This window comes from Oncorhynchus mykiss, chromosome 4 (assembly GCF_013265735.2).
Source record: "Oncorhynchus mykiss isolate Arlee chromosome 4, USDA_OmykA_1.1, whole genome shotgun sequence".
Classification (NCBI taxonomy): Eukaryota; Metazoa; Chordata; class Actinopteri; order Salmoniformes; family Salmonidae; genus Oncorhynchus; species Oncorhynchus mykiss.
Window position 1 is genome coordinate 12,369,108 of NC_048568.1, and position 12,147 is coordinate 12,381,254.

At 40.4% G+C, this 12,147-nt stretch overlaps 1 protein-coding gene across 5 annotated transcripts in view; it reads right to left on the bottom strand.

Annotated features, from left to right (window-relative positions):
- Positions 1-31: 31 nt before the first annotated feature.
- The window catches only part of snx14 (sorting nexin 14), a 29,293-nt gene continuing 17,177 nt past the window's right edge, over positions 32-12,147 (bottom strand). For 3 of the 5 annotated variants that reach the window (XM_036975649.1, XM_036975650.1, XM_036975651.1), the window contains 12 exons: positions 10,074-10,203; positions 9,605-9,779; positions 5,308-5,403; positions 5,046-5,146; positions 4,703-4,814; positions 4,372-4,412; positions 4,045-4,164; positions 2,546-2,669; positions 1,687-1,851; positions 1,334-1,429; positions 475-566; positions 32-382 (listed from right to left, as the gene is read on the bottom strand). In XM_036975649.1, coding sequence (XP_036831544.1) covers positions 314-382; positions 475-566; positions 1,334-1,429; positions 1,687-1,851; positions 2,546-2,669; positions 4,045-4,164; positions 4,372-4,412; positions 4,703-4,814; positions 5,046-5,146; positions 5,308-5,403; positions 9,605-9,779; positions 10,074-10,203 — 1,321 coding nt within the window. In that variant the 3' untranslated portion in view covers positions 32-313. The remainder of the gene's footprint in view (positions 383-474; positions 567-1,333; positions 1,430-1,686; positions 1,852-2,545; positions 2,670-4,044; positions 4,165-4,371; positions 4,413-4,702; positions 4,815-5,045; positions 5,147-5,307; positions 5,404-9,604; positions 9,780-10,073; positions 10,204-12,147) is intronic. The other 2 variants (XM_021600205.2, XM_021600202.2) reach the window with 1 other exon arrangement.

Below are 12,147 nucleotides of genomic sequence, written 5' to 3' on the forward strand. Positions count from 1 at the left end.
GTGCAGCAGCCAGCTATGACATTTGACCAAGTAAAATCATTAAATATTTTATTGTACATTGGAATGTTGATTTGATCCCAGAGACATTGGAATTTTCACTGCACTTTCGCTCCAGGGAAGGGAAGCGTGCTGTTATCTACATCCACTGGCTACTATCGGCCGATGGCTCTCTGTCCCTGCTGAATAGACATTATCACGGTATCCGCAGGAAGGTACACAAACTACATCCTGGTACCTTCCTACTTTATAAATAAGCGTGTCTTAAACATCTAAATAGTTTGGAAAAGACATGGTTGGCCTGTGTATCCGATTCTTAGGAATTGACCTTGCCAAGCTCTGGAAACAGTTCTTCGACAGCAATATCCATCAGAACGTAAGTCATCTGAGGGGCAGAGGACAGAAACAAGAGAGAAAACAGATAATGCACCATGAGACCTTGGCTGCAGAGAGAATTGTCTCCTTGTTTAGCTTTACCTGCTTGTTAAGAAGAGGCTGCTGAAAACCGTCAAAGAGAAGCCTGATGCCCTCGTATTTGGCCTCCTGTCCGATGCACTTTTCCACAAAGTCTATGAGGTGAAAAGACAAAGACATCAATACAGTACAACGGAGGCCCACTTAATCCATAAAAACTCAAACTATACCTTTGGCAGGTGATTCCATCAAATTATTATGACTATTTCCATGGATGATGCCATTGCACTTGTTCAACATGCAGCGTTTCTGCCAGGACATGCTTTCAAAAGTAGGACCAGGCTTCCAGAGATTAGAATGAAACCGATAAATCAGGGAGTGTTCACCAGACACAGGTTGTGTCCCAAAATGGCATCCAATTCCCTTTATAGTGCACTACTTTTGACCAGGGCCCATAGGGGCATATGCACAGGCAATGGGACTTATTGATATGATGAAATGGAAAATATCTGGGCTTGGTGAAAATGATTCTCTGCGTCTGGATGTCATTTGTTAATACAATGTAACAAAACGGAACTTGCTCGGTGGCTAATGAACTGTGATTAAGACATGAATCCATCATGCTGATAGCTAGATATCTTGTGTACAGAGTGCATACTGGATCTGTGCAGCACATGAATACAGCAAAAGAATACTAGAGAACATGTCAGGCAATGCTTGGTAGCCTGAGTTCCAGTCTGTTTGTATAATAACAATTTGGTGGGTGCTTATATTTTCTTATTTCACGCATGTGTGTTTAGAAATGTTTTTTTGCATTTCCCAACTCACCGTCGGCGAGTGCCAGTCTGTTTCTGCTATCATAGCAACTCCTTGTCATATCATGTTTGTCATGCCATGATCAGGCTAAAAGCTTGGGTCTAACCTGGCAAATAATTCATCATCTCTTCAAATGCCTTCTTGGCTCTTCTCTGCTTGTCTCCTGTAGTGAGTTCCTCACTGGTCTCACAGAACACAGCATCTAAGATAGGGCAGAAAACATCATCATGAGTCTGGGAGAAGTGGATCAAGGCAAGGCAATTCCAGAACTTAATGGACAGTAATTCACAACAGTGAGATTGGATAAGCACTGAAGTGGAACAGCAACATCTACAGTGATTGTGTGTATTGCCCTAAAACCCTTTGGTGGAGCCTTAGGAAGGAAATAGGAGGGGTCGGGGAAGAAAAACAGTCAAAGGTTTATAAAGGGGGAAACATTACTGAAGCAATTCACTGTACCTCTGAGCATGGTGACGAGAGAGACGACGTGATGCTCCTGCAGGATCACGTCCAGTTTGTGCTGGATGTAGTTATCCATGTAGGCCTCCAGCGTGTTCTTGAACAAGATCCGTCCCCCTGACAGGATGTGGTGCAACCAGTCTGGCATGTGGAACACCACTCGACCTGTCGGGTCAAACAATCATTTCATCAAATTTATTTTGTTACATGAGCAGTTGTCACAAACACAGTCTCGCAACACAGCACCAAACACAATGAGAATAATCATGGCTGGGTAATAGGTGTGGGTCTGACAGTCCTGACCTTCCTACAACTAGCACTGTGACGGTCACAATTCCGTTTGTACACTTGCTTGCATGAATATTGTTCTTAATAAAAGCTATTTTAAAAAGCCATTACACTTTGTTATTATCATCATGCCATTTCATTTTAATTATTATTTCAGGTTACTTATAAATATGAATCAACAAATTAAGAAATGCCAGGTTGGCGAGTGTCATATTTTCGTATTGACATCGCTAATGGAGTCAAAATAAATATGCCTACTTTGTCCTTGTTTTACTTTCATGTTGGACTTCATTCATTACCATCAGTTACTAGGTTATTCAATTACAGTCACAGGCCTACCTACAACCTTCATATACAACTACACACACACACACACACACACACACACACACACACGTACTGTAGTGGCCATCACTGGCAATACTAAAACCCTCCATATTCTTTCACTAGATTCACTTCTAATGACAGCCATATTATGCTCAAGATGTTTGTGTTATTTGTGTGACTACCATATTTCAAATCATGGTTCAGTCACAGGGGACTACTTCTTCCCTGGTGCCTGGTCACTTACCCATGAACATCATGTAGTCATACATCCCTTCCACTGAGATCACCTCCATAAAGCAGTTCCGGTTGTGTTTCTTCTCCAGGCCCTCGGGCAGGTTAGCGTTGTTTTTGTACAGGTCAGTGAATAGCTAGGGAGATAGAAATCTTTTATATTGACGAGAAATGGACTACAAAACGCACAACTCAGCCTTTCAAGGAAGTTCAGAGTGAGTCAAACCACACAGTTAACACAGTCTGCCACACTTACTTAATCGTTTAAATCTGAGATTATACATGCAACATTTCCATGGAATATGTTTTTTCAAAAGTGCTAAACTCTGGAATGACCGGAACATTCTCTCATTACGGTTAGTTGAAGGAACATGCAAATATTTATCATTGTGACTGAAATGAGCACATCCTGTCAAAGAGCAGGGCTAAGGAGTATTTGACACTGACAAAAACACTTTTTTTTTTTTTAAACGGAAGATAGTCAAATATTTGGTTCCAGCATTCATCGTGGGGTCATTTGTAAAAACACCTGAGAGTTACGAGGAATGGTTTTAATTTATTAGTCAAGGCCAATGCTCCTTCAAATGTTTTGTGTCACTGAACAAGTTTCAGGTCTGCTGAGCGCAAGCTTCTACGTTGTGAAAATGCAGTGCAACTTCCAGCGGTCGTTTACTGTGAACACAGGCTGTACCCACTTTAGGTTAGTTTCAGACAGAGGTCAAGTAGGCTACTGTGGCTATTTGATCATAATGTAGACCTACCAGAAGGGCCTACCATCAAAAACAACAGAAAATGCATCCCATAACATTTTAACACAGAAATAGCTGTTCTATCATTCAGCCTACAGTAGCAGGCAATGTTTGGTGTTCAATGTAGGCCCACATTCCAGGAGCCTCTTGGGGAAAAAAAACCTGTAGGGCTTGATATAAACCTGTTTATGCAGTTGTCCTTTAGACAAGGAAGGTGACTGAAAATTAAACCACTTTACAAAATAAAATGTATTCTTGTTCCCATAATTATAGAGAATCAGAAATATTATGCTACCCTCTGCCTATTGGCTACTTAGCCTGTCTCAAAATACAACACTGCCCCTTTAAAACAAGAAAAAGCTCTTTACCCTACTCACTTTTCAAAGATGCTCTTGTAGGAAGCAATCACTCCCCCATTGCTGACTACAAATTATCTAGGCTAATAACTCCCTAACTAGCAAAGGATATGAACAAATGGGCACGTGGCTACATACAGAGCTCGCTTCGTTCTCAAAACCAGACTTAGAGGGAACATTGGTCAAGGTTGTCCACTGAAGCAGGACACATGCCTAGATATATCTGAGATTGATGGGAGGGATGTATACAACCAGTGTTCACTGTGAAGTGTGTACGTGGTCCCAGGGCAAATGGGGAGCTTTGCACAGTAAGTGTAAAGGTAAAACTAGGGAATTTGGGGAAAATGTGACTCTATTATAGGCTTTTTTTAAGGTTACTTTGGGGAATTGTGCAACCCTAGCCTCACCTTCTTGTTCTTCTCAGCAGTAGGGCTGAGCATGGTCATCTCTGGTCTGCTAGGTTTGGCTTTGGGAGATTCACAGGAGTTGAAGAAGGACTGGATGAAGGGCTCCAGGTTCTGTCCTTTCTGGCAGGCAGAGATGCAGAGGAAAACAAAGACAGAACATTGTGAATAATATCAGTCGACTGAGCCGGAATATTGTCTGATCATATCTACTTCCTTTTCCAGTTAAATTGAGTCTCAGAGATGAACTATGACATTGATATATTGGTATTGGCCAGAACCCCAAGAGATATGCTACTATTAAAAGCACATTGGAAAATTGCCTCTTACCTCTTTAATAATTTTTCCAGGGACAGACCTGAATATTTTACCTGAGAAGGAATAAAATCAATCAACACAGATCCACATGGCGCTACATAGCTAATCAATTATGAACTTCTCATGTATTTTACCATGGCATTTTTAGTCCTATAAATTCTGTATGAACGCATGGTCAAAAGTAGTGCACTATATAGAGGATAGGGTGGCATTTGGGACACAGAACATGTACTTCTCCAGGGTATCTTTAGCCCTCCTCGTGTTATAATATATATGAATGTTAGAAAATGTTCCATAGATGTTAATGATGTACTGTATGAATGTGTTAGAAAATGCTCCATACCGAGGTTGACATCAGGCAACATCTTGTCCATGAACTGAGACTCCATGCTGTGAGGCGATAGGAAGTCTGCCAACAACTGACTGTTACTTAGCTCTGGGTGCTGCATCAGTCTCTGTTCCCAACACACGCACATAAAGGCATGGATGCAGGCACGGATGCACGCATAGATGCACACACACACACACACACAATACAAATATGCATATGCACACACGCACAGGACTCACCAAAAGCGAGAGATGACGATATATTAGAGTAATTTGATTGTTTGTTGTTTTTTTAAGCCTTGAATGCACTACAGTTACTTCACACTATGCAGAGGAACAGGCCTATGAATCATTACCTGCAAATATTCCTCAAATTCTTCCCTTTTGGATGACAAGAACTCATAGTTCTTTGGTCCAATAATTCTTTTGGAGGGAAGCTGTGCATCTGCAAATGAGCCTGTGCAAAAGTGAACAAGGTCAATTTACTAGTGAGATTTACAGTGTCAAAGAAGGAAACAAAAGTTCTGTCTGAATCCACCAGCCACAGGACTGAAATAAAGCCAAAAGGGTATAACTTCCTCTGTTAAAATGTGTGAGAAAGTATAAATGACATCTTACCATGGAACTCTGTGAGTTTATTTTCTAGAACGTAGAATTCCATGTATCTTCTGAAGATGGACCAGTTCTCCGTTTCTTGCCCCACTGAGAAAACCGCTCAAGAATCAACAGAATTGAAAACCAACATCAATATTGCAGTTTTATATTTCCCAATCCCCACTGTCATAATTCATCAAATGTATGGCTGCTTCCCAAATGGCACTTCATTCCCTACATAGTAGGTAGGCCGATATATAGAATTCATTAGATTGATTTGAATTTGTGTTTTAGCGCGATGTTCCAAATGCTTGTATCACAACAATCAAAAGTACATTTTTCCCCTGTTTTTATGAGCGTTTATGTATTTTTGGTCTCATCTCTTTCGCTCCTTCTGTGCACCTTCTCACTCGCACACAGACAAAGTCCCTCCCCATGCCACACACAACAATGACAAACGATAACTTCTTGCTCTCTAACAAGCAGTCTAAACTTACTATTTGCATTTGAGGTTTGGGTGAACAGAATCGGTCATATGGACACCGAAATACTTAAGACATTTTTCTGTAATAGAGGAGAACGATACTCTTTTTTATGTCTCAACTCCCAACATTCATAACAAAGCAGATCCTACTAAAACGGGAGTATCAATAAACATGACCGTGGAAAATTCATGCTCAGTTTCTGACACGCTACTGCTAGCAGCATTTTAGCCACAGACTTACATACTAGCTGTCTTGTCTGTTTTTTTTAATAAATGTGCAATGAGCATAAAAATATTCATTTAGATAAGGAATTGGCAACTCATTGTCATTCTGAGAAATAAGCACCTTCTTATCCAGGTAAGCCACTTGATTTCAACAACGAAACAAAGTGAACAGGCTATGCTGTTCAAACAGTTGAGATGGACAGGAGGGTGTATTCATAATAGTTCAACTGTTCTACCTTATTAGCAAGCAAATAGAAAGCTTATTATGGTAGAAGGCTTATATTTTAGCCTAGGTATAATTTTATACGCCCTGAATTAATTTGATTATTGCTGACTGTTTGAAATGCAGTGTATTTGACCTTTAATTGTGCAACAAAACTTATTTAAATGTAAAAAAAGAATCAAGATATTTATCGTAGGTGTGGACGATATGAACAAAAATTCATATCACAATATTTTCCACTGTCCGGACGATAACGATATACTTTAAACAAAAAACATTTCATGAGCCCTTCAAAGTTAATAAATTACAAAATATTGCTTTTGAACCTTATAAAAACATAAAGGGGGCATTGCACATTTTTGTATGTATGTACAGTGCCTTGCGAAAGTAGTCGGCCCCCTTGAACTTTGCGACCTTTTGCCACATTTCAGACTTCAAACATAAAGATATAAAACTGTATTTTTTTGTGAAGAATCAACAACAAGTGGGACACAATCATGAAGTGGAACGACATTTATTGGATATTTCAAACTTTTTTAACAGTTCTTTCCACAGATTCTCGATTGGATTCAGGTCTGGACTTTGACTTGGCCATTCTAATACCTGGATATGTTTATTTTTGAACCATTCCATTGTAGATTTTGCGTTATGTTTTGGATCATTGTCTTGTTGGAAGACAAATCTCCGTCCCAGTCTCAGGTCTTTTGCAGACTCCATCAGGTTTTCTTCCAGAATGGTCCTGTATTTGGCTCCATCCATCTTCCCATCAATTTTAACCATCTTCCTTGTCCCTGCTGAAGAAAAGCAGGCCCAAACCATGATGCTGCCACCACCATGTTTGACAGTGGGGATGGTGTGTTCAGGGTGATGAGCTGTGTTGCTTTTACGCCAAACATAACGTTTTGCATTGTTGCCAAAAAGTTCAATTTTGGTTTCATCTGACCAGAGCACCTTCTTCCACATGTTTGGTGTGTCTCCCAGGTGGCTTGTGGCAAACTTTAAATGACACTTTTTATGGATATCTTTAAGAAATTACTTTCTTCTTGCCACTCTTCCATAAAGGCCAGATTTGTGCAATATACGACTGATTGTTGTCCTATGGACAGAGTCTCCCACCTCAGCTGTAGATCTCTGCAGTTCATCCAGAGTGATCATGGGCCTCTTGGCTGCATCTCTGATCAGTCTTCTCCTTGTATGAGCTGAAAGTTGAGGGACGGCCAGGTCTTGGTAGATTTGCAGTGGTCTGATACTCCTTCCATTTCAATATTATCGCTTGCACAGTGCTCCTTGGGATGTTTAAAGCTTGGGAAATCTTTTTGTATCCAAATCCGGCTTTAAACTTCTTCACAACAGTATCTCGGACCTGCCTGTTGTGTTCCTTGTTCTTCATGATGCTCTCTGCGCTTTTGACGGACCTCTGAGACTATCACAGTGCAGGTGCATTTATACGGAGACTTGATTACACACAGGTGGATTGTATTTATCATCATTAGTCATTTAGGTCAACATTGGATCATTCAGAGATCCTCACTGAACTTCTGGAGAGAGTTTGCTGCACTGAAAGTAAAGGGGCTGAATAATTTTGCACGCCCAATTTTTCAGTTTTTGATTTGTTAAAAAAGTTTGAAATATCCAATAAATGTCGTTCCACTTCATGATTGTGTCCCACTTGTTGTTGATTCTTCACAAAAAAATACAGTTTTATATCTTTATGTTTGAAGCCTGAAATGTGGCAAAAGGTCGCAAAGTTCAAGGGGGCCGAATACTTTCGCAAGGCACTGTATGTGTATATATATATATTTTTTATTTTTTTACTTCTGTGGTAAACCTGTGCAAACATGAAACAAAAAGGTATGAGTTAAATAAAATACAAATATTTAATGCACTCAGGATGTAAAGAAAATGTCAACTTTTTTTTGTTTTGTTTTACTTGTTCCTGCCAAATACAAGTAGTACAGTCTTTTTCCCGCAAAACACCGGTTACATTGCCATCAATTGATTTCAGAACCTCCGTCTTGAACAAATGGAGGACCAGCTTCAGATTCGACACACTCACGTATGTCTCTCCTGACGGCATTTGCTCCCGAGTGGCACAGCAGTCTAAGGCACTGCATCTCAGGGCTAGAGGCGTCACTACAGACCTTGGTTCGATCCCGTGCGGGATCGGGAGTCCCATGGCGGCACAAAATTGGCCCAGCGTTGTCCGGGTTATGGGGGGGTTTGGCCGGGTAGGCCGTCATTGTAAGATAAGAATTTGTTCTTAACTGACTTACCTAGTTAAATAAAGGTTAAATAAATTAAACATTTTAAAAATACAGTGAAATCCTGGAGGTGCTACCGTGATGGATTCAAAGACCTCACTGTCTTGCCAGGAGGGTGCAGGGTGTTCTAGAGTTCTGGTAGACATGTTTTGCTGAAGTATTTACGGCTCAGGATCTCGTATCTTGGGTATAGAGTTCGAATCAATTTTCTGAAACAATCTTTCTCCACAGTTTGATTTGTTTCCATGTCTTTCGCTATGTGATACGTAATTGCATTCGTTATTTCATTCCACTTCTTGTCATACGGATTACCACTAATGATTGGTGCGTTGAGTGATAGCTGAGTGCGGGTCTGGCTTGAAGATGTCTTGAGACTTGTTCTGCTGCTCCGGGGGTTTGTTGCACGCATTCTGGTAGATTCTTCATATTCGCGCACATTTCAGATGGTGAAAAAGATTGCTGGTATTTCCACCTTTGGCAAGCACAATGAGTCTACACAACTTACACAATACTATTTGTTGGTTGAGGTCCGATATCTGAAAGCCAAACCAGTTCCAGTCGTCCTGCAAATCAACCTCAATAGTGTTATTTTCCTCGTCTTCAGTCATCCTCAATTCTTGCTTATACTTTTGCGCTTGTGTTTCAGACACTGTTGCTAACGAAAGGAGTTTACTTCACTAAATGTTTGTTTGCATGTGTCTTTTGTTGACTTTGATTGATAGGCAGATTGCGTGTAACGTCCATGCTCCTACTTTTTTTCTTTGCTAAAACAAAATAAAAAGCTATGTAAAAGATAAAACAATTTGAACTAGCCCACTAAGCTGTATCACTCGACTGAAATTTTGAACAAAACAAAAACACCTTATTTCATACATTTATTAATTTACCATGATATGGCAAAATCCACATCATGGCACAACATCATACCAGTATTCACATTCATACCAGCACACCACGCAACCCCAATATATCTTGAATCACTCATAAGTATCTTTAGGCCATATCCCCCAGCCCTACTACATAGTGCCCTACTTTTGACCAGGACTCTCTGATCAAAAGTAGTGCATTATGTTGGTAATAGGGTGCCATTTGGGACTAACTCATAAACACCTCTGGTTGTGCCCTCACCTTCCTTCCTGTCGTTGCGTTCCACTTGGATACAGAACACAGGGACTCTCTCCCTATTGACCTCATCAACGTAGGGGATGGTGATGCTCCAGGCTGACAGGTTCCTCAGGACTCCTGGAGTACTGCAAGCCTCCACTGGGGTGTTATCCTCCACCACCACTGTGGCCTCCTCAATCTGCAACACATGGGAGGTGTGGAACGACAGTTGAGGCACTTATAAGTTATATTCTTTTAGAATCAAATAATTTACATAAAAGTTACAAAATATATATGCACCAATAGCAGAACGTCCCTTTAAATTGTACTAAGCCTAAAAAATAAAACCTTTGGTGATAATAAACATGAAAACCACCTATTCATATACAGATAGTGGAGGATGGGGAAGTGATATTGGTATCTCTTTGGGTGTCCGTTTTAAATTATTGCACTATATCGGGAATAGAGTGCCATTTGGAGGGGAAGCGCTCACCGCTTCATCTTCAGCATTGACCATGGCGTACGGCAGCATAGTCCCCTCCATGGTAGTGCTTTTGAAGACACCTTTGATTTTGCTGCCGATCCTGCTTATCCCGAAGGACTCCCCTCGTTTTGAGATATTCCTTCACAGGCACAAACAAAAACAGAGTTGGAAAGGGAGCTGTGAGCGACTGCACGTGTTCCTGTCAAGAGTTGAGGCCACTTATGCAAACGTCTGATGTTAATGCAGCCTTGCCTCATGTCAAAATGCCATGCTGATTTCCAAATCCGAACAACACACAACGAGAGCACACATTATGAAACGCTGCACATTCAACTAACGAACAGACGAAAACAGATGAGGTACTTTGAAGTTGTGTATTACACAAAGTACATGCTTACAGACTAAGGCTCAAAGCTAGCCACACACAAAGCATCCTCCATTCAAGCACTCGCATCTTTGTATTAGAGGTCGAGCGATTAATCGGAATGACCGATTAATTAGGGCCAATTTCAAGTTTTCATAACAATCGGAAATCGGTATTGTTGGACAAAGATTTTGCCGAATTTACACCTTAATTTAATCTTTATTTAACTAGGCAAGTCAGTTAAGAACACATTCTTATTTTCAATGACGGCCTAGGAACGGTAGGTTAACTGCCTCATTCAGGGGAAGAACGACAGATTTTCACCTTGTCAACTTGGGGGATTCAATCTTGCAACCTTACAGTTAACTAGTCCAATGCTCTAACCACCTGCCTCTCATTGCACTCCACAGGAATATTTAGACTAATGGATGCAACCCCTTAGATAAAATACGGAACGGTTCCGTATTTCACTGAAAGAATAAACGTCTTGTTTTCGAGATGATAGTTTCCAGATTCGACCATATTAATGACCTAATGCTCGTATTTCTTTGTGTTATCATGTTATAACTAAGTCTATGATTTGATAGAGCAGTCTGACTGAGCGGTGATAGGCAGCAGCAGGCTCGTAAGCATTCATTCAAACAGCACTTTCGTGCTTTTGCCAGCAGCTCTTCGTTGTGCTTCAAGCATTGCGCTGTTTATGACTTCAAGCCTATCAACTCCTGAGATTAGGCTGGTGTAGCCGATGTGAAATGGCTAGCTAGTTAGAGGGGTGCGCGCTAATAGCGTTTCAAACGTCACTCGCTCTGAGACTTGAAGTGGTTGTTCCCCTTGCTCTGCATGGGTAACGCTGCTTCGAGTGTGGCTGTTGTCGATGTGTTCCTGGTTCGAGCCCAGGTAGGGGCGAGGAGAGGGACGGAAGCTATAACGTTACTGTTACACTGGCAATACTAAAGTGCCTATAAGAACATCCAATAGTCAAAGGCTAATGAAATACAAATGGTATAGAGAGAAATAGTCCTATAATTTCTATAATAACTACAACCTAAAACTTCTTACCTGGGAATATTGAAGAGTCATGGTAAAAGGAACCACCAGCTTTCAAATGTTCTCATGTTCTGAGCAAGGAACTTAAACGTTAGCTTTCTTACATGGCACATATTGCACTTTTACTTTCTTCTCCAAAACTATGTTTTTGCATTATTTAAACCAAATTGAACATGTTTCATTATTTATTTGAGGCTAAATGGATTTTATTGATGTATTATGTTAAGTTAAAATAAGTGTTCATTCAGTATTGTTGTAATTGTCATTATTACAAATACATTAAAAAAAAAATATATATATATATATATATATATATATATATATATATATATATATATGCAGTCTATCACAGTGCAATCCGTTTTGTCACCAAAGCCCCATATACTACCCACCATTGCGACCTGTACGCTCTCGTTGGCTGGCCCTCGCTTCATACTCGTCGCCAAACCCACTGGCTCCATGTCATCTACAAGACCCTGCTAGGTAAAGTCCCCCCTTATCTCAGCTCGCTGGTCACCATAGCATCTCCCACCTGTAGCACACGCTCCAGCAGGTATATCTCTCTAGTCACCCCCAAAACCAATTCTTTCTTTGGCCGCCTCTCTTTCCAGTTATTACTGGAATTATTACTATTACTTATATTATAATTATTAATTATAATTATAATTATAT